General features: G+C 39.7%; 1 protein-coding gene across 8 annotated transcripts; it reads right to left on the bottom strand.

Moving 5' to 3' along the window:
• Nucleotides 1-535: 535 nt before the first annotated feature.
• On the bottom strand, nt 536-23,815 carry LOC140742061 (probable peptidyl-tRNA hydrolase 2). Of its 8 annotated transcripts, none has more exons than XM_073072838.1 (7): nt 23,709-23,815; nt 19,231-19,322; nt 17,306-17,371; nt 11,314-11,406; nt 4,936-5,036; nt 2,913-3,027; nt 536-1,763 (listed from the first exon to the last, which is right to left on the bottom strand). In XM_073072838.1, exons 2-7 carry the CDS (start codon nt 19,306-19,308, stop codon nt 1,677-1,679), a joined length of 540 nt encoding a protein of 179 aa, XP_072928939.1. In that variant the 5' UTR covers nt 19,309-19,322; nt 23,709-23,815; the 3' UTR covers nt 536-1,676. The 8 variants fall into 8 exon arrangements, with proteins under 8 accessions (XP_072928939.1, XP_072928937.1, XP_072928935.1 ...); XM_073072836.1 differs by lacking the exon at nt 23,709-23,815 and adding an exon at nt 22,963-23,017; XM_073072834.1 differs by lacking the exon at nt 23,709-23,815 and adding an exon at nt 22,919-22,982.
• Nucleotides 23,816-23,821: the final 6 nt, after the last annotated feature.

Here is a 23,821-nt window from a genome sequence, read left to right as displayed (position 1 = left end):
GTACTTATTAAGCAAAGTATACCATTATAAACTGAGTGGTTGCCAATTATACTGAGCATGTTAACCGAGACAATTTCAGCAATAATGGACACAAAATGCTGGAGGAACTCAGCTAGTCAGGAAGCATCTATTGAGGATATAAACAGTAGTTTTGGGCCAAGACGATTTATTCCCCTCCATAATTGCAGTATGACTTGCTGAGTTCCTCCAATATTTTGTGCGTGTAGCTCTAGAGATCCAGCATCTGCAGAATCGCTTGTGGATTTGAAACTGCAAAATCTGTTATAATTTAATTAACATTTTGGTTTAGTGAATGCTTTTTCAAGCTGTTACAGATTCACTACATGGTTCAGGACTAACTGGTCACTACAGTAAGATCATATTTGCTCCTCTCAAATGGACATAAGCTTACAAAGGGTTTGCCATCATCTGACTAACAAAAAATCTTTATCACTGGCAGTTATAAAACTTCGCAAATTCATTTTTCTATTTGCCTACATTATTAATAAGTAGGGGACTGTTCATTTAGAGATGGTTGAAAAGGTGCAAAGTTAAGGTTTAATTTGTTTTCACATAAAAAATAGACTGGATGAAAAGGGCCTCTGTTATACATTCCACCGAGGGTCACTTATACAACCATAAATCATTATCAATGTACTTACATGACAGTTTTAATACCATAGTTTTACAATACACTGACCTCTGTCATACTCAACCACACAAGATGATTTCACATTAGTTCGTTATGACTGGTTTCTGGAATTCTGAGCTGTATTCTCAAAACTAATAATATTTTATAAAGTTAGTCAAGAATCTGTGTGACCTTCACTTCTTCCTAAAGTTGCAATGTAAGCCAAATGCAATGTAGTGTTGCTGTTTACAACAACGTGAGATGCATGTTTAAAATGCGAACTGTCAAAAATGGAATTTATAAAGATGTGTAGCATAGCAACAAATAACATTTCAGTTGAATACATCTTGTCACCGGAGGAGAGAATACCTCAGAAACATTTTAGTAACTAATAAATAAAACGTCATAGACTAAATCCAAAACACTAGCTTTGACCAGAATGAGAATTGCCAGTTAATTTGTCATTTAACTGGATCAGAATACATAGTCATTCAATAAATGGTTGCTTATACAATGCCCATATTTTGCAGGGAACACTAAGAGCCATTTTCTTTCATTCATGTGAGTTGTTATTTTACCCTATTCCTAATTTTGCACATCCTTAACTATTAAGCTTGAACATCCTAATTCAGCACAAAAAAATTCAGAACCACCTTAAGCAGATCACCATCTATTCAGAAACTTAGCCATTAATCTGCTATTATTGCCTATATCTATGAAAGACAGTTCCAGCTGCTTGACAAATGTCAGTTCCTTTACCTTCACAAATGTCCTTTGTCCCAAATATTATTCAGTCCAAATGACTTTGAAAAAGTACAGTATACCGAAACAGAAAGCAACTATTACTAAACCAAAAGTTGATATTTTCTTGGAAGGAAGAATCTTAACCTTCAAGTTTAAAGGCACAACAATGATAAGAATACTTAAGAATCAAATTTATATCAATAAATGTATCATCACGCAGCTATTCAGCAAGTACAAATTAATGTCTCTTTCAGTATTCCTTCAGTGACACCTCTGCCGAAGCCGATATTAGTTGTTAATATCACAGCAGTGGAAGACTCCCTGTGACCTGATTGACCAACTTCTCTTCTCCCATGACTGCCAGGACAGTGCTGGATCCAGCTGCAATCTTGAGTTCAAAAATATATATATTATTCATCATGAAAACATGAAAATACCAATTTGAAATTAGAAGCAGTTTTCTTGTTAACCTGAGATTAAGATTCCATTTTACCTTATCACCCTCAGTATACAATCACAAAAATTCAGTGTAAATGGTAATGATTTTCTTCCCCCTTTTATTGTAATTGAAATAATCCTACTTTCTGTCTGTTAATTCAAATGCTTACCTGGTTACAATGAAGATTTCTACACCACCACCCTTTAATTCAATGTATTCCAAATTGCCCCCAATCCATGGGTGAAGAAAATTATTAATTTAAAACAATGCCCTGTAATTGCTGGTTTTGCTGGTCAAAAAAGCCAGTCACTCCATATTGAGTACACAATTTTATATATCCAAATAAAATAACACAATACCGTAAAGAAAACATCTAGTTTTATAGGTCTTTCCTCACATCTAAACTTCCAAATCCCTTACATTCTCATTACTTTTCTCTAAACCCCCTCTGGTTCTGTCACCTCCTTCTTGTAATGGGACCAGTAATGCATTCAGTTAATTCACTGCAGCCTCAGCTAACATTTCTGCATTTGTATGATTTCTACATTTCTCTGTTCTAAAATTCTATACTGGGGCCATTTAGAGGAATTACCCTTTATACCTAAGCACCTTATTAATCTGCCCTTCTGCATTCATGAGCCTCTTCATTAATCTGATCTTGCATTAATGGTCAACATTGGGAAGCAAGCTTAGGTGGTGGTTAAAAATCAGTAATCAGTTCTGCCAACTAAAGAAAATCAAGCCCAATCCCAAAGTAAATATTACTGCAGTACAGGTATAACATTTTAATAGCAGTGTAGGCATTTTTAGAAAATCTGAAGAGTCATTCATCCACAAGCTGATTCTCATTCTGGAATGTTTGTAGTGGGTGTTCCTTTTCAGGCAGCAGCTGACCTGTGAGGGATCCTTCAGTTATGAAAAACTTCACTCACTTTTCAGACTCAAATGTCAAAAAGAGTTCCTCACAAAAGTGGAATCATTCTACAGTTTTAATTAGTATCCACATAAAAATGCATAAGAAGAAACTAATGTTCAATCCCAAGTGTGTTATCTATAGCTAAGAGGTATTTTAAAGTTCAAAAGGAAATTAATATTTACCTGGGTTCTTCCTGCATCTTGCACCAAGTAATTTGGAAGTTTCAGTTGACAAGCCAATTCTTGTAACTCTAGGAGGTGCTCAGTGCTCAATCCCTTCAATACAATCTTTTTGGCTCTAAAAAAAGTAGATAATCAAATTTTTTTAAGAGGTACTGTAAGTGGAAAGAGTCTTTAGGGGAAGAAAAATGTATGTTATTTAGACACAATGACAGTCACTTTCAGCCTTCTAATATTTTCAATGACAGAAAGTAATACAAAATATTCTTGTTTATTCTCAGTTTCCAGTACTCTGTTCAATTTATGGATATGTTAATTTATTATAGCAAAACAAATGTGAAATAAGAAAATGTTACTTAAGAGAACTACAAAGAAGTCCCATTTTGTTTGTTTCTAATATCATCCTCACATATCCCCATATTGAGCAGCTAGCAGCATTAACCAGCCCAACAGGGCACTATGGTAAATTTATTTATTCCAGGACATCTCTTAAAATGAGAGAGTCTTGTATTATCTTGTCAACAAATAAGCATCACTTAACGCATATATGTCAAACTCAAGACCCGCGGGCCAAATCCGGCCCGCGGTGGAATTATCTTTGGCCCGCGAGATAATATCTAATTACTATTAAAGCTGGCCCCAGTAATCGAAGCGCCTATGGCGTATGATATGGCTAATGCTGAGTTTATTCAGGTACCAGGTTTTCAGGGTTTTTAGTGTTTATTCGGCAGTCTTCTTCATAAGAAACGGAATTTGTAAAGTGAAACACTTTGTAGTTATAGCAGAGACTGAGACACATGAGAGCAGGCTGAAAAAACGGAGGCAACGAAAGTTGCGTTCGCACGCATCCGACTGATCCGGCCCGCATGAAGCTGCATTTTGCTCAATCCGGCCCGTGACCTAAAACGAGTTTGACACCCCTGACTTAACGGGAAAGATTTAAGCATAACACTAGGGATAAAGTTCCTCTTTTGCAGAATTAAAATAAAATTCCAGGGATTAAAAACTGAAATCTGAAAAGTGTGTTAAATCTACATCTTAAGCAAAATTTACATAGCAGAAAGACATGGTGTATATAATTTAAAGGAGTTTTATTGTAGTCATTATTTATAGATACTGCCTGGTATCCTCAGTCAGCCTTCCTTGACCTTTGTTAACCTCATTATTAAGCAAATTTTGTTCAGGCCCCATCTGAGGTAATGTCAGATTTTTTTCCTTTCAAAGAAAATGATTAAAATTAAAATCCCACAGAATAACTAGTCACTGAAATTCAGGTAGGATCACACCAGAGTAACAAATTATGAAGGAGGAATCTACAACTTCTCTCCTGACTTGTATATAACAAAGCAGCTGTGGTGTTATGGAACATTTTGTTAGTTCACTGTCTCTTGAAATCAATCACAAAAAAAAGGTGCAGTGTTTAGTCAATAACTGCAACACCAGCATGAAACGACATGAATTTAATTTGTACAAAATAAATGGAAATCTGACAGAGTTTAGGCAAGTTCCCATCAACATTTGAGACTGATGTCTGCCATTTGCCTTGCTTTTTATTGGTTTCAATTATTTCAAAGAGCCCTCTAGTGACAGATGCAGAAGCCTGCATTAATAATAGAAGAGAGCTCAATTTGGATTTATTGTGAACCAGGCAATACAATTTAAATGATATTTTGTGCATCCCAAGCTCTAGACATATATTTAGTTTTACAGATTGTTTGTTGCAACCCGATTCATATCTTACCGCAACTTGATAGTACATTTTCAGTTCAGCATTTATTAAAACAATCGTATTTTACGGTCACATAAGAGATTCTGCAATTGCTAGAATTCCAGAGTAACACACACAAGGAACTCACATGTCAGGCAACATCAATGCAAAGGAATAAAGACATTTTGGGCTGAGACCTTTCACCAGGGCATCTTTATTTCACATTATAGCCTTCCCATTTAAGTTATTATACACAGTAATTTCTACACAAGTGCACATATAATAACCCTGTGATAAGATCATACTGGCAGTACTTACCCATCGTCATTCCATATTCTCAACATCTGCTGCCAATTGACTGATTCTTCCATCATTATTTGATACAAGCCCAAAGCACCATGGGCCACCTGTGCTGCAACCTACAAATTTTTGAATAGAACAGTTAATATTTAAACATCGAATACTAAATTGAAACTATTCAAAAACATTCTACCTGGTTAAGTATTGTTTACAAAAAATCAAGCAAGGTTGGGCTTTAAACTACCCCTTCTGCATTTCCTCAAAGATGTGATTTATAGTGGGTGATCATTTTCACAACTCTGGTTATCCATTATTATTTTAAATAATTCTGTTGAATGTGTTCTTTGCTTTTGTACAAGACCTAAGATTACTGACTACCTATGGAGCAGTGGGAATTCTTTTGTCACCACAATCATTGTGGTGAAGGGATTTTCATGGCAGAGTTGGGAGTTCTTGGAGATTAACCTGGCCACACTGAAGGAATAGTGTTTAGATGGTATTTTGTAACAGAATCTTAAACCCATTTCACCTTGTTAATGAGAAGAAATGAACCAGTGAGGCTATTTCTAAAATATCTTAAGGTCTTGGTTTGAGGCACCAAATGAGACTTCAATACCTCATCCATTTCTAGAGCAGAAACGCATATATCCAAACTGCTCAGAATAGAGATTTCAGGGGAGCGCCAGTGCGGCGGTCACGGACGTACAGAAGCCGCGGTCAGAGAGGCAGTTGGCTCTGTGTCTCAGTACCGAACAGTAACATTCGCCCAACATACACAAAGTGCTGGTGGAACGCAGCAGGCCAGGCAGCATCTATATAGGAAGAAGTACAGTCGATGTTTCGGGCAAACTGGCAGGTCCATTACAAACAGCGAAGAAACTGTCCCGGAGATGTGTGTCATGGTCCCATCTGGCAATTTCCCACCTGGCTATTACCTCAGTAATTGGGCCTCAATCCCCTCGTCTAATTCCCAGTTATTCCCAGTTCCACTAATTACACACACCTGCCTTCCATCAGTAAATGCAGGATAAAAACCCTGGAATCACAACAAGGAGCTGCCAGTTCGTTAGTTGACTCTTGTATGAATAGACTCATTTCATGGTTCTTTAGGACTGTCAGTTCTAAGTTCCGCATTGTTTCCTGGATTCTCTACATGAACCTTGTCTCTGCGTAGAGACTCTCCTGGATACCCATTCCATGCTCGCTAAGGTGCTAACGCCTCCCAACTCTGTCTCTGCGCCTGTGTCTCACACTTGGGTTCATCCCCAGCCACATCCTCGCAACAGAACGAACTGGCCAAGAATGAACCCAGTGACACAGACCCCATGCAACAGGTCCTCACCAGCCAAGGCTACCTACTGGGCACCCAAGACCAACTGCTCAAGGAGGTCATAGAAAACCTTTGTACGCTATCCACGAATGTGAGGAAGGTCAGTCAGCAGGTGGACCGGATATCCGCTTCCCTTACTCCGTCCCCTCCAAGAACCCTGACTGCCCAAACCGCACAGCCCGGGATGGCTACACCCCTGAGATCAGCAACACCATCCCCTCGAGAACCCTACGCTGGCGACCTAGGGAGGTGCCGGGCCTTCTTATTACAATGCTTCTTGGTCTTTGAGTTACAGCCATGTACGTTCACTTCGGGTAGATCAAAGATCGTGTACATCATGGGGCTGTTATGAGGGGATGCCTTGGCATAGGCTACCACGATAGGGGATAACCGACCGGAGTTTTGTTCCTCCTTTGTCTCTGAAATGAGAAAGGTCTTCAAACAGCCCATTCACGGTAAGGATGCCACTAAGCCCCTGTAGTCCTAGGATACCCATGCTGACCCACCACAATCCCCACATCAAGACAACTCAAATGTAAATTATATAAGATAGTGAAAAGATAATAAATTATTTATTGAGATCAGTGCCAGATTAACCTAGTAGCAAAAGTAGCATATGCTACGGGCCCTGCATTTTCGAGGGCCTGCAGCAAATGCTGGCAAGCTGCATCACCGTATTCTCACAATGATCTGGCAATGCTGTTGTTTTCATGTCGGGGGAGCTGCATGCTGCGTGGTATGTGTGCAGGTGTGTGTTGGCTCCTTGCTGTGTCGTGGTGACCTTTGTGCTATCTCCCACTCTCCCAAGCCGCTGCAGCGTGCGCTGTTATGCTGCTGGAGGGTGCGCTGCCGCGGTGAGCGTGTGACTCAACAGTTTTATGTGACCCAGTTCATGATTCCTCATTTTTTTCCTGATATTAGGTTGTCCAAATCAGCTCAGGAAGATACATGGTCGGATCAGACTGAGTTTCAACCTGTATTTCCCAATTGAAATGAGTTTCAATAAGCAACTAAACAGATCATTTTTAGAATACCATTCCTAGTTGGTTGTTGAGTGCATGTGATCCACACTTGCTCATAGCCACAACAATCACATAAATTTGCTATTGTTCACTAGCCTTTGTTGATACCGCTACTTAGCTTTTGTAACATAAACTATTTGTTTTTAAATGCATATTTCATTAATGCAGATAGCAATGAGCAATAGAGCCAGAGATATTGGACGTCATTATGCTTCTGGAAGTGCAAAACATAAAGCGAAGGAAGAAAGAGACCAACACTTAAGTTGACAGAATATTTTTTAAATGAACTAAGGAGCACCATGGGTCAAAACAGATTGAACAATCTCACTCTAATAAGCATTGAACATGAATGTCTGCGTGAAATAGATATTTCCAGTATCATCAACTAATTTGCTCATGCTAAATCTAGAAAATGTAACTTCTAAATTGTAGTTCTATTACTTTTGATATTTAAAATTGATACCTACATATATGTAATACTATTACTGAAGTGTCAGATATTTGTCATATTATCTGGCTGTATAGCAAATGAAAAAATAGAATTACTTTACTGTGCAAGTAAATAATTTATGTTTTAACACATGTGCATTTTTTAAATTTAGGGCCCCTTTATAATATATGCTACAGGCCTCGCACTAGCTTAATCCAGCCCCGACTGAGATACAGTGGGGAATAGGCCCAGCTCAGCCGCACATGTAGGTCGGCTGGTGGCGCAGTGAGATCAGCGCTGGGCTTGAGAACGGAGGTTCCCGAGTTCGATCCAGTGACAGACTGCGTGCTCCCCAAGTGCGCTCTCCATCTGTGCCGGGTTGATGGCTCGTGTGTAAAAAAAGCAACACTGCCACCTCCAGTTTAAATTCCCACGCGGAAAATTTTATTTGAGGATCAAATACCCAAACCCGCATTTGCGGGAAGAAAGGGCAATTGTGACGTCAGCGATTACCCGAGCTATATAAGTAGGGACATTGGGAGTATGGGTTAGGGTTAGTCACAGCAGACGAACAGTGGAATGAAGACCTTCACAGCACTATCGCCAGCCTGCAGGACAGACCTGGCTGATCTGCGGGTACCTTCCAGAAGCTGAGCCTGCTGGAGGAGGCCAGCTGCCTCAAGGCAGACGACGAAAACTACAAGCAAAGATTAGAAGAAGAAATTCAATTAAGACAGGAAGCTGAAAAAGATTATGAAGATTTAAGAAAGAAAACTGATTAAGCCAATGCTGATCAACTTCAGATTAAGCTTAGAAATATACAGATCTCTGAATTACGAGGCATATCTGATCAGAACCATCTATATTGGGAGAAAGTAAATAACACAGCTGAACAGGAAGACACACGCCAGGCAGATCTAGAACAAGTTCTTAAAGACATCCATGCTGAACGTAAACAGCTTGCTAAGAGATATGAAGAGGATATGCACAAATGTAAGCAGAAGTTTGAGGAAGTCAGCACTAGGGCATCGGAAACTGCCAAGCAGAGTCAAGAATGCTATTGTAAAGAGATAAATGAGCTGATTTTTAAAAAATGAACTAATGGAGAACTTGCTGTTAGAAAAGGACAAAGAACTTTTCAGACAAAAGCATGGATTAAGGGACGGAGAAAAGGAAAGATCTTCACATAATCAAATATCAGGAACTAATAAATGTAAAGACACAGCTTGAAGAAAAGATTGTCACTTACAAAAATTTACAGGGTCAAGTGGAACCGAAAGCAATGGACCACTCATCTAAGCCAGGAATAACTAAAGAAGAGGCAAGAGATACGAATGGCATATCTGAGAAAAATTAAGATTGGGGTGCCCTGGATCAAAACCAAAGCTGGTCTGCTGAAAACAAAATGACTGCAAATCTGAGTCCATCTACTCAACATTCTCGACTATAAGAAGAGATCAATCTTAAAAACATCAGCAAAAAAATGGACATGTTGCAATTTTATATAATTTCAGTAAGCGTGTATCACTAATTCTGCTTGTTTCACACGTGGATTGTTTCTGAAATAAAATGTAATGCAAGTGCAAAAAAAAAATCGAACCACTGGTTATGTTGGCAACTGGATAAAGTACAATTTTACTCCAGCAATGAATGAATATCAATAACTTTAATTTGGATGTGTGCATTTTGATTAAGTTGTACATATACTAAAAACTTATTAATTTTTACATGTGAATAACCAAAATGAACTAATTTCCAAACACTAATGAAAACAGAAATTCTAGTCGAGTATAATTTAGCAAGTGCAGGTTACTCAGTGCTGAAAGAGTACAACAGAACACAGTTCTTTTAAATAACGGGAAACCATGCACAGAGGAAACTCGGTAAAGACAAGGATAAACAAATATTGTAAGCAATTAGTGTAGGAAAAGGTAGAATGGTAGTTCAAAAATGGTCTCCACAATGTTTGAGGGGAATAGATGGCATCTGAGCCCCTGCTCAAACACCTATCTTCACAGGGGGGACCAATGTGAGGCTCACTTCCGTCTTTGAAGCAGCCCAAAGGTCTGGTGTGGATTCATTGGTCGGCATGTGGTGAGGTTGGTGGTGCCTTGGGCATCCCGGGATGGTAAAGGTAGAAAGTGAGGGTGCCATCAGGCTAGATCTGTGGAACGCCCACCAGTGCTAGGTTAGCTTTATCCTGCAATCGGTGGGCCAGGAACCCCAGCTCCTTGGGCCTATGTCCCACTGCAACCGTGAGGGTCACATGGGGGGAGACCAACCCCAATTGGTTCCATATTTCCTTGGCTAATAAGGCAGAACCCTCCTTTCCTTCGACAAGCCCGAAAATGGTTATGGGAATGGAGTTTCCAAGAAAAGGGGATAAATGGCCTTTAGTTCTCTAGAGTTTCCTGAGGGGTCATACGCTAAGGTTACATGGGGGTCAGAGGGTGACAGGTCTTCTCATGTTATATCGAGAGACCACCACTGGGTGGGTGGTGGATCCAGAAAACCTTCTGGGGTTCTGGGACACGGACAGTGATTCCCCCGTCCAAACATTGGATGAGGAGGTGTAGAGCACATAAGAAATCTCACCCGGTGAGATTTACCCCTAAATCCGGCGTCATAGCAAATTGGATGGCACCCTGTTGTTCCTTATCCTGCCCACAGTGGGACAGTGAGTGGGTAGGATTTCTCCTGTCCCATCAGGCCACTGAGTGTCATTGAGTCATTTGATAAGTCAAAGTTACGCTGGGTGATACAGGAGGTCTCTAAAGTTGATGCGGTTCCATTTGGTATCCTGCATTGTTTGGTTCCTTTCTTTGAGGTGTGGGAGGTCGTTGCATCATCTCTTGTTTTACTCTGGTTGGCTTAGAATCCCTGCCGTGGTTCCAGAAATGGGTGACTGCCCTTTTCATTGATTGCCTATTCTTATCGGGCCTATTCATATAATTAATTCTGATTGCCTTAGAGACGTCCTCAGGGAGGCACTGCAAAATCAGTGTGTTAAACTGGAGGAGGCAGTACCAGCATTATAGGCGGTATCCCCGGTGTAGGTGGCATAGTGAGAGCAGAATCGTTCCCAAAAGTCACTACCGTCCTCCCCTACCTTTGGACGGCACTTGAGGACCTTAGTAACGTCTACCAGACGTTGTAGGGCATTCCTTATGGCATTTACCTGGTTTGCAGGTTGGACTGCTTGGGAAAAGGCTTGCCAGTAGGCACGATTTCCCAAACGTTCTCCCCACCTTTCCTGTTCACTCTTGGTAAGGGACTTGCATCATAAAAGAATATTATTTTAACCAGACCATAACACTCATAACCAACAAAAGCCACTATTTTATCTGTAGGTAGATGAGATGAATACAAAAAGTTCCAATCCTTCTGCATCTTCCCAAGACAACGTGTGACAGACACAATGAATTCATCATCACTTCTATAACACTGACTCCAAAGAGACAAATCCAATAATGATTTCCCCAAAGTCTCATCTAAAGATTCAATAACAATTTAAATATAAATGATAATTGTAGTTTATATATACAACATTAAGATTTTCAATTGCAAGTTAATTTGTCTATGTCTTTAATTTGGAATCGTCATAACCACAATACCTTTCCAATTCCCATGGTTAATTCCATGTTCACAACAAGCACCATCTTGTACTCTTCGTTCAAAGACTCATGAACGTCAAGCCCAGGAAACACCTAGAAATTAAAGTGTAGAAAAACAGATTAATTGAAACCTCTGGCAATTAAATTTTCACATGCATCAATTGAAGATTTGCAATGTTGACCACGAACTTGAAGGGATATTTGCTTTGAACTCTAAATGCTAACAAAAATATCACTGGGTTTTTACAGCAAATCAGGAAAAAAATAACAAGCAAAAGGCGGCAGCTCTTTGAGTAGGGGATCAGCTGTCACAAATGAAATGAAGTAGTTATTGAGGCTATTATCTTAACAATGAGGTGCAGAACTTGTATCATTATCGCATTTCTGGTAGGTATTTACACATCAGATGCTGAGAAGGATTCACAGCATGGTGGTCTAGCTAGATCAACCAGGAGCCCAGCAGGCAAATGATTCACAGCTAGTCATCCAGTCCTGAGACATCAAGAGCTTTGTCTTGGACTCAGTTCTTAACCAGGGAGCAAAAGAAAAATGCATGTTCTAATAAATTAATAAATGCTACTGAGAAAGACAAGCACTTAGAAGAGAAAACAGCAAATTCAAAGTCAAGTTTATTGTTATCCACATTAAGTATATGTGTGCACAGGTGCAATGAAAATCTTACAACAGCATCACAGGTACAAAGCACCATATAAGCAGCATTCACAAGACAAACTAATTAAATATAAATTATATGTAATTTTTTAAAAGAAAAAACACAATTAGAAAAAGTATATTTTAGTACAAAGTGCATCTTTTTGTTTTAAAAAAGCAGAAAGATCAGTCCTGAAGCATTAACTCTTTTCTGTCCACAATTGCTATGTGACTTAATAAATGTTTACAGCAATTTCTATTATTAATATTATTATTTCTATTGTTTCCTTTGTGCATTCATGACAGACTGTAAGCAAATTTATTTGTATAGCATTTTTCAAACACAAGGCAGTTCAAAGTGCTTTACATACATAGAAGATATAAAAATCAAACATCAAAATTCAGACAATATATAAGACAATAAAATCACACAAAAATAGATATGATAAATAGAAGTTACAGTGCAGGAAATTATAATTAAAAACTACAGCAAAAAGAAAATAAATTAAACCTTGATTTAAAAGAGCTTAAAGTTGGGGCAGACTTCAGATCCTCTGGTAGGTTATTGCAGATATGTGGAGCATAGTAACTAAAAGCTGCTTCACCATGTTTAGTAAACACAAAGTACACTGCAGATGCTGTGGTCAAATCAAGATGTACAAACAAGCTGGATGAACTCAGCAGGTCGGGCAGCATCCGTTGAAAGGAGCAGTCAACGTTTCGGGCCGAGACCCTTCGTGAGGACTGAAGAATGAGGGGGCAGGGGCCCTATAAAGAAGGTGGGGGGGGAGGGGGGAAGGAGCCAGGTGAAAAACCAATCAGAGGAAAGATCAAGGGGTGGGGGAGGGGAAGCAGGGAGGGGATAGGCAGGAGAGGTGAAGAAGGAATGAAAGGGGAAAGCACTATGGGTAGTAGAAGAAGGCAGAATCATGAGAGAGGTGATAGGCAGCTAGAAGAGGAGGCAGAGTGAAAGTGGGATGGTGGAAGGGAGAGGGAGGGAATTACCAGAAGTTGGAGAATTCGATGTTCATACCAAGGGGCTGGAGGCTACCCAGATGGTATATGAGGTGTTGCTCCTCCAGCCTGAGTTTGGCCTCATCATGGCAGTAGAGGAGGCCATGTATGGACATATCCGAATGGGAATGTGAAGCAGAGTTGAAGTGGGTGGCAACCGGGAGATCCTGTCTGTTGTGGTGGACAGAGCGGAGGTGCTCGACGAAACGGTCCCCCAATCTGCGTTGGGTCTCGCTGATGTAGAGGAGGCCACACCGGAAGCACAGGATGCAACAGATTTACCCCAACAGACTCACAAGTGAAGTGTTGCCTCACCTGGAAGGACTGTTTGGGGCCCTGAATGGTGGTAAAAGAGAAGGTGTAGGGACAGGTGTAGCACTTGCGCTTGCAGGGATAAGTACCAGGTGGGAGATCTGTGGGGAGGGACGTGTGGACCAGGCAGTCACGGAGGGAACGATCCCTGCGAAAAGCAGAGAGGGGTAGAGAGAGAAAGATGTCCATAGTGGTGGGGTCCTGTTGAAGGTGGCAGAAGTTGCGGAGGATAATATGCTGGATCCGGAGGCTGGTGGGGTGGTAGGTGAAGACAAGGGGAACATGGTCCCTGTTGTGGTGACGGGAGGATGGGGTGAGGGCCAAAGTGCGGGAAATGGAGGAGATGCGGGTGACGGCAGAAGGGAAACCACGATTAGGCATGTTTAGCTTTGACCCTGGGGACGGTAAGCAGACCTGCCCAGACAACCTGAGAGCTCAGAAAGGTTCATAATGCAGCAAGAGACTGGAGATGTATTTTGGCCCTAGACTATTCAGTGCTTTAGAAGCAAGTAGTAATATTTTAAAGTCAATCCTCTGATGGACAGGAAGCCATTGTAGTGATCTGAGAACTGGAGTGATGTGTTCTACTTTTTGGTCTTAGTGAGGACTCTAACAGCAGCGTTCTGAGGGATTTTTTACAGAGACCTATGAAAACACCATTAAAAGTAAATGCATGAATGGGTTTTTCTAGAACTTGCTGAGACCCAAGCCCTTTAACTCTCAGTATATTTTTAAGATGGTAGTGGGCTTACATTGTAAATGTCTTAAAGTGGCAGTTAAAATTTAAGTTTGAGTCCATCACAACACCAAGATTCCTGGCTTGGTTTGTGGTTTGTAACAACGGATTCTAAATGCGCACTGACTGTAAAGGAATATGACTGGATGATTCGCATCTGGTTTCACCTCATTTAAATGTTAAATCATTTTTTTAAATGGCCAGGAAGACATTGGGCACACATTGGGATCAAAATGGCAACATCACAAAACATATTAGTATAGATCACGATGACTTATAAACATTGTGGAAAGTAAGAATTTAAGGAAGACACCAATGTGGCTGAACCTTCTGGAATAGCTGAAGCTTCAACATGAATTAAAAACATTGTCAAAAGACTTTCCTGACTACATTGCTTGTTACAATTGTGTGGTACTAGCAGCAAGAATAAAATTAAATTAAAAAAAATTAATAGCCCAAATAAAAAAGGAATCAGGTATATTATCACTGACATATGTCATGTAATTTGGTGTTTTACTGTAACAGTACAGTCCAAGACATAAAAATTGCTTAAATTACAATATAGACAGTGCAAACAAGGATTATTAAGTGGTGGAAGGGTTGAAAAAAGTAATGAAATGACATTTGACAAAATGTGACATACAACAATTAAAGTCCAAACTACAGGGATAAAATAAGCTTCAATTTAAGTTGGATACAATTGCTGTACATTCCCCACATCCTACAATTATATGAAGACAATATACCACTGAAGCACACAATAAAACCAGAAATTATTTAAAAAATTAACATTGCAGAATGGGATTAAAAAAACACATACTTATGCCACAGTATTATGATGCCAAAGAAAATTACACATAAAACACCAGCTTCAGAGCAAAAGGGTTTTAATGAAAGATCATAGATTGTGATGCTCATTGTGACTTAAATTATATAAAAAACATATAAAACTTTAAGTTGGTATCAATATCCCTGTGGTTCTCTATCTTCAGGATCCTGATCTAAGATATATAAATGGTAGCATAACGGTTAGCACGACGCTATTACAGTTTGGGGCATCGGAGTTCAGAGCTGAATTCCAATGTCAACCGTAAGGAGTCTGTATGTCCTCCCTGTGGACCGCATGAGTTTTCTCCGGGTGTTCCAGTTTCCTCACGCAGTCCAAAGATGTACCGGGTACGTTAACTGGTCATTGTAAGTTGTCCCGTGATTAGGTTAGGGTTAAATCAGGGTTGTTGGGGATTGCAAGGCAGTGCAGCTTGAAGGGTCAGAACACCCTATTCCGCACTGTACTTCTAAATAAATAAATACTTCCCCAATTCAAACGTCACTTTTAGGATAACGATGTGTTGCGTATGTATGTCTGCTTCATTTCCCTCGTTGCCTTCAGACTTCCCTGCAATTTAGTGCCACAAATACTTGCACACATCCTGAAAGCTGGTGCAATAGCTTCACCTTTGCTTAATTTTCACAAACTGTTCTCAGAGCTAAGACAACAGAACACTAGCCTGGATATTATATTTCCCTGGTTCCTTGTGCTTCCATGGGTATTATACTTTGTGCAAATCTCAGACTAAAAGCCATGAAACCCCTTTATCAGGACATTGGAACATTTCACTTTATTTTTTACATATACTTATTGTAATTTATAATTATTATTATGTATTGCAATGTACTGCTGCTACAAAACAACAAATTTCATGACATACTCCAGTGATATATTAAACCTGATTCTGATATTCAGCAGCTTCTCAATACAGGTCGACCGTCTATAATCAGCACCATTGGGACCTGCAGAGTGCCGGATTAGTGAAAATGCCGAATTACAAAAGGATCACATTAAGCAATAGCTAACTGCCTCATCATAACTTTAAAATATCATGTAAATCAGTACAGTTAGGTAATAATGAAACAGAAATATTAAAAGAATAGCAAGTCAAAGTTTAATAAAGTAATATACTGTACAGGCACAGATAAAATGAAGGGTACAGGTAAATGTACAGGAATTAACTTGTACAGAACAGATGAGCACTTCCGCTTCTAAAGTGAGACGTTTAATATACCTTCAGGTAAAGTTACATGTCTGCAAGTGTGGGGTTGTCAGGATCATCAACATCTTCGGCTTGAAAATTGAGTGAAGCATCAGGAACTGGTGCTGAAACTTGCACAACAGTTTCTTCAAAACTGTTGATGTTGGTAGCATCACATCTGGGTGAGCAGAAGCAGAAGTCGGAGAAAGGAGGTCTTCTATACGCTACATTTCATGCGACCGCCAGGTGGCCAGGGATTCGGCACTGGGCTCTTCCCTCTTCACTCGCAGTTACTGAGGGAATCCTTGTTAGTTTCTTTTCCTCCGCTTAGTAACATGCTTAAATTCAACGGGTCGCCACGTCTGACCTGAGGTCATAGGCAGAAGAGAACGGAGCGCCAGCCGGGTGACGCCAGAGGGCAGTGCACGACTGCCGGCAGGCGGGTGAGAAGGCAGACCAACCCAGCGCATGCCAGCTCCCCTGCGCTGGTGGGTGAGACGGGCGGGTGCCAGGCGGCCGTGTCTCACACAAATAATATTAATAAATGCTGGAAAACAAGCAAGAATCGCCTGTCTGTGCTTACAAGAGCACGCAAACATGTGAACAATCTAGCGCAACCAAAACAATGCGCAGCAGATTGGTATGGTGGCCAGGGAAATTTGAAATCAGTGCTGGATTATCGAAGGAACCAGATTACAGGTAATCGGATTAGTGAAGGTCGACTGTAATGGTTTGAGTGTGTGAAAGGGCAGTACATGAAAACCAAAATGGGCGCCTCTAAAGAAGAAGTGATATTGTGGTGTATTCCCTTTTAAAATCACAAATGACCTTGGCAGTGAAACTTGCTCTTTAATTACGAGAAAACAAAAATGGCTATGGGTCACAACCTCTTGATCTCTTCTGTAGCACTTAGGAAAGGTACACATTGTATATTGATGTCATTACTTTCAAAATCATGACAAAGTGCCAAGTCCAATTTACTAAAATGTGCTATTTATCTAAACAAAAACATTGTTTTCTTTCATCATCTGATTTCTCATCAAATATTTTTCTGAACTCAAAAATTCTTAAATCAGAACATGTAAAAAGTGGACTGCAACATATCTCTTTTGCTAAAAATGGTTCAAGGAAGGTAAAACAAGTCAGGAGTGCCTTGGAAAATGCTGAGCACATGGCTGTGTTCTGTTGTTCCAGAGGTACATCAACAATCACTGATTTCTGTGAGAAACATCAAAAAAAGGACACTTACTTCAAGCCCATTGAAATAAAACAGAGCAGCAGAATCGCTAGATTGATTGCCAGTTTTAATCAGAGCCTGTGACCAGACAGAAAATATTGATTAGATAATTGAAGACTCAGCAGCCTTGACAGAATGAGAACCCAACCTGATATACGAATAGAATACGTTAACATAATCTGAGTGACTGGTTATAACAAAGGCCAAGATTATTGCATTTTGTGTCTTTTCATTCAGCCAAAGATATTTTCTTTTAGATAAAGTTAAAATTAAGCAAAAGGTGGAAATCGTATAAAAATTGAAAATTGAAAATGAAAATAAAAGAGGACATTAAATTGCTGAAAACTGATGCCAGAGAGTAATGATGAAACCACTTATTGGCCATAATGCCATTGGAATGCATAGATTCAGGGGAGAGAATTGGGGGAAGAACAGGGAAGAAATGAGGTTCTAGAATGATGGAATTATAATGTAATTTCTCCCTGGCAATGAATTCTATAGGGAAAGAGGAGGATGTGATTAAAAAGAAGCTTGCCAGATACTCTGTAAACTTTCCATGGGTTGGAAAGCAGGAACAAGGGGGTAGAAATTCAGACACAAGAGACTGAAATCTGGTGCAAAAAATATCAAACTTCTAAGGAACTCATCAGCTTCTGTGGAGGGAAACGTTTGGTTGATGATTTTAGAGCCTGTGTACGGACTGAGAATGTACAGAAAAGATAGCCGGTATGTAGAAGTGAGAGGGCAAGGTAAGACAGAGGCTTGAGGAAAGGATGGGCACATGGAACCTGCTGGATGAGGGATGGAGTATTGAGACAGATTGATAAGTGACGTATGGATTGGGTTCCAAAATTCATCCTTAGACGTGCCAAATTTGAAAAGCCAAGTACAACCCATTACTGTTATTACATGTTATGTTTAGTCCAAGTAACCATGCTTGAATTTCAACCTAAATGAGATAGACATACGGTTGGCATGATATGAATAAAGTTCATGCTGAGAAAACTTTCTCCTACACCATGCAACAGGGAGGCAGGAAAAGAAAAGTTATTTAAAAATAAATAAAAGCAGTGGATTCCAGTTAATCAGGACTGCTGCTTATTTGAAACAACTCTTAAAGAAGAAAAACTGATTAAGAAAATAGCTAAGATTACCTTAGTTTATTTGGGACACTACACCACTTAATTGGGGCACAGAACTGATGCAGAACAGTTTCTAACTAACATTTAATGTGTGTTTATGTAACTGTTATACACAAAATCATGATTCAAGTGGACAGTTTTTAAATAGCATCAGTTGCATCTGTTCAAAAAGCAAAAATTTTTGTCACTGACAGTTGATAAATAAGCACCAAGACAATTCAGAAACTGTTTTGCTCACTGCGGTTTCAAGCATTCATGCTAACAGATACTGTACCAGAAATGGCTGGGAGTGTAAATGAAACAATGTCACTACTTAAACAAATTAGAAACTACAAAAAAATTTAAAGGAATCAAGAATCATCTTGAATGTTACAATGAAAATGAAAATTTGGAGGATGCAACTGTCAAAAGCATTGTATGAAGGCAGTCCATTATCTGCACTGATTTGTTCATTGCATCCACTGGATGAATTCCTCCGTCCATAATGCCCAGTTTTCTAGTACTTTAGTAGTGTTCTGATTTGTTCCGAATTTCATTTTAGTACATAATTTGTTTGTTTTCTTTATACCTTTTTAACTATTTCAATGATACTTAAGGTAATTGAGGCAGCTGCTTGATTTGGCCAAAATTTACTGGTCCCGATTAACTGGAGTCCACTGTATTTGAAAAGGAAGAATATAAAAAGAGCTACAAAAGACATTTAGTGTAGACACCTCTAACAGAAGAGATTTCAGCCACACAAAAAAATGGGTAAATGAACATTTCCTCTGCTATAACAATAAATGTTTCACCTACCTCCCTGGCCTTTTCTTCTGAGATACCCAACTCCATCAGTTGCTGTAAAAACACCGAATTAACTTCTGTCTCTGCCATCTTTGATCATGAAACTACAAAAGATAAATATACCATATGAAATAAATTGTAAATGGAGTTCTGATTACAAGTTGCTACTAGTCCCTACCTCTTCTGCTTATGAATTGTATTCTTCACTAAATGAACATACACAGATGGCTAAAATTAACAGTTCTCCTGCAACATAATTCACAGACCAAGTATGAGGCAGAGGTCATAGAGGAAGCAAGTCCAGGGAATCTAGCTTTTTGCCAATTTGAGGTTTCAGGCATTGGGGAGATAAGTTGATTTATTGTATTTAGAGATTAAACACAAAAGTAATGACCAGTTTGCTACATAAAAGGACTTAAGTAAGATAGTCAGTTACTAGCTCCTTAATCCAAATTTACAGACTGTGGGAGGTTCACAACCTCTATCTTAGTGCACCACTGTGTGTGGTTAATGAACATTCACTTATTTTCTTAGGCAATTCATTCACAGTACCAATTTAAGTCCATTTTCTATCATTGCAACAAAAAATGGATAGAATCTGGAACACAAAACCAAATGCTGAAAGAACTTAGCAGATTGATTAGGTTCTGTGGATGAAAAAGGTAAATGTCGATGTCTCAGGCTGAGATCATACTTCCATCTTGTTACCAGTTTCAAGCCGAAATGTCCACAAACACCTTTTGCTTCCTCAGATGCTACTTGAACTGATAAGTTCTCTTGGTCATATCCTGGAGACAATTGCATTTTATTTTGTTTAGATGCCTTATAACTAAGTTTTGCAACAATCACTTTATTCCAGAGCTAATATTAAAGCCACCATATTAATTTATATTTAGGACTACAGCTATTATTTCAAATATTAGAATACAAAATGACATCTGAAGTTCAATTGATAGTTTCAGACTTGGTGTGCTTGGAGACTAGATCACCAAAAAATATTTTACCTAGGGAATACCACACTGCAAAGAGGTACAGATGTTCAGGCAAGGCATTAAACAAGCACCCCACCTGTAGCAGTACCATGAGTAAAAGATCCTAATCTATTCAACAAACAAAAGCAGAGTAGTTATATCCAGGTACTCTTTATCCTTAATCAGCAATAGAATAGCTTTACTGATTTATTGCTATACTCTTATTAGTAGTAACCAGCTGTGTGCAAGCAGACTGTTCTATTATCCATGCAAGCAGTTTTGGGTCCATTGTCTAAAAAAAATTGCTGGCATTGGGGAGGATCCAGAGGAGTTCACAAGAATGATTCCGGAAATGAAAGGGTTAACACATGAGGTGTGTTTGATGGCTCTGGACTAGTACTTGCTGGGGTTTAGAAGAATGAGGAGGGGAGTTCTCATTGAAACCTATCAAATATTGAAATACCTAGATAGAGTGGATTTCCTAAAGTGGGAGATTCTAGGATCAGAGGGCATAGTCTCAGAATAGATGGACCTCCCTTTAGAACAGAGATAAGGAGGATTTTTTTTTAGCCGAAGCATAATGAATCTCTGAAATCATTGCTTACATTTGACAGGTTGACAGGTTTTTGATTAGTAAGGGTGTCAAGTCACGAGAAGAAGGCAGGAGAATGGGGTTGACAGGTATAATGAAATGGCAAAGCAGACTCAATGGGCTGAATGGTTTAATTCTGCTCCTATGCCATTTGTAAGAGAACTGACAAAATCTGCAGATGATGGAAATCCAAGCAACACACACAAAATACCGGAGGAACTCAGTCGGCCAGGCAACATCTGCAGAAAAAAGTACAGCAAATGTTTCGGGCCAAGACCCTTCAGCAGGACTGGAGAAGCGACTACTCTTTTCCATAGATGCTGTCTGGCCTGCTGAGTTCCTGCAGCATTTTGTGTATCGGTTGCATAGGATGATGCATAAGGTTTCCTTTAATATTGTTCCGCTAACATAATAAATGTACTCTCTGCAGCATTAAGGTTGTGCTGAGTTGACTGAGCCCAGCCATCAGCTCATGCGTGCAGAAATTTCTTCCCAAATATTGAGGAACTCCTTGACATTGGACCAAGACTGCATCTTCAAAAATGTGCAAAACTGATCTATAACTATCCCACATTAAGATAATTCATCCACATCTACTCCTTTGAAATGACTTGGAAAATACTACTAATATCATGGGACCATCCAACAATTTTTTGACCCCTCCCCACCTTCAGGCAGGAGGTACCATAGCATTAGGATAAGGACTGTTAGGATGGGAAACAGCTTCTTCCCCCGGGCTATTAGACTACTCAACTCCTGGCAACCACCCAGGTGTCAGCACACATGAAACACCAGTAGCATTATACTGCTTGCATATTAACTTGTGTTGTAAATCCACCTCATTGTTAATTTATTTGTGTTAATATTATCTTATGTGCTATGTGTGAGTTGTGTAGTGTTCTGCACCTTGGTCCAGAGTTTTGTTTGGTGGTATACAAGTGTATAGTTGGAACAGGTTTCAAAAATCACATATCACAAAGATAGTAGGATTCCCCTTCCTTTCTCTTTGGTCAAGAAAGCACAGTAGTGTCTCCATTTCTGGAGGAGATTAAGGCAAGTGAGGCTCACCCCAACCCCCTCCCATTTTAATCAGTTTTTACAGGAGCACCATTGAGGTGTCCTATCCAGTTGCATCACTGTCTGGTACGGGAATTTCAAGGCATCTGACCAGAAGTCCCTACAAACAATTGCAAGGACTGCTGGGAGTGCCTCTCTTCATCTGATGCATGCACAGGGCCCTTAGCATTGTCAATGATCCCTCCCATTCTGACAAAAGTCTCTTTGTCCCCCTACCATCAGACAGGAGGTACCATAGCACTGGGACAAGAACTGTTAAGGTGGGGAACAGCTTCTTCTGCCAAGCTGTGAGACTACTGAACTGCCTGCCACCACCCAGGTCTCATCATGTATGAAGCGCCAATTACATTATACTGTTTACTTTTTAACTTGTATCGTATATGCACCGTAGTATTTGTTGATTTACTTGTGGTAATATTTCTTTATGTGTTATTGTGTGAGTTATATGTAGTGTGTTGTACAGCTTAATCTGGAGGAAAGTTATCTCATTTGGCAGTTTAAGAATGTACAGCTGAATGACAATAAACAAACTTGAAGTGTGCAACACCAATGGAAACATTATTTTAAAACATTTGTTCCAATATTAACAGGACAATATTTAAAGAATTATAATAATTATAAATATTAAGAACCACAATTTCCTCGTGAAATATTTTTCAAAACTGAATTCCCTCTAGATATTATCCCCTCCCACAGCAGAAAGGCATAACGTATTATAAGATCACCAGAAGGCTTATATTGCAGAAGGCAATATAAGGCTTCTCCTTACTTCCTCCGCCCCCTTCCCCGACACTTTTCTTGCCCTTTGCGCCTTCCTCTTGATGCACACGTGCAATATATCATCAGACTCCAACACGAGAATATGGATCAGCAAGACATATGCGTCAGCAGTGTCAAGACTAACACCGGGAGGAACGACCGCAATTCACCCCACCATTAACACCCTCACTCCTATCAGCCGCTTCTCGCGTGCAGTCCCCGAGCCCCCGGCAACCTCACAGCCCCCATCCTCTCGATACGTTTCACTGGACATCCCCACAGCCCCCGACCCTCTACTAACACGGTCACTGACTGCTCATTAGCTAACAACGGAAGCGTGCCTACACGATCATGTCCGCTTCCAGTCCGAGTCTTTAATCCATCCGGCAACGGAGGCACAACCCAGTCAAAGGGTTCCACACTCTGCTCGTTCCCAATAAAGGCTCCTATCCTCATGCAACTCAAAAGACGATGAAGGAACTCAGGCAGCATCTAAATGGGGTTTCGCTCTCCTAACCTAAATATAATTTTATAATAAATACGAGTACTTGTTTCCATCATTCCAACAATTGGGCATGTTTGGACTTTGTAAATAAATTTGATATTAAATATATCTATCAATAATATTGTTTTAGCACACAAAAATCTGGAGAAACTTAGCGGCTTCGGCAGCATCTACTGAGAGTAGTGTGAGTAATGATGAACTGAAGTGGGGAAATACAGCAAGCAAAAAGGGAGTGGGGAAATTTAACAAGAGAATAAATGTTAAATGATCATGAAAATTAATCAAATATCTTTCAATGTGAAAAATTAATATTTTAATTTTAGGCCTAAAAGAAGGATTAAATCTGATTAAAATAAATGTCAAGTGACGGATAAAGCGTGGCACGGTTTTGTAGCCGCGATGTTGCTATCTCACACCTGCGGGATGTTCGCTCATTCTTCCTGTGGCTATAGACATGCTGGTAGTTTAATATGCGATTTTAAATTATCCCTTGGTCTAGGTTAATTGTAAAATACAAATAATGAGAAATTGATGGGCATGCATTACAGGAGGTAAAAGGCAACACAATGGTACAGCGAGTAAAGACCTGGATTCAATCCCGACCTCCCGATGATATGCGTTCCCTGCTTTCCGTTCACATTCCAAAAATGGGGAGGTTGACAAGTTATTGGCATCTGTAATTTATCTCGCAAGTGGTTG

The sequence above is a fragment of the Hemitrygon akajei genome, chromosome 19 (genome assembly GCF_048418815.1).
Source record: "Hemitrygon akajei chromosome 19, sHemAka1.3, whole genome shotgun sequence".
NCBI lineage: Eukaryota > Metazoa > Chordata > Chondrichthyes > Myliobatiformes > Dasyatidae > Hemitrygon > Hemitrygon akajei.
This window is presented reverse-complemented; position numbering and strand designations above follow the sequence as displayed.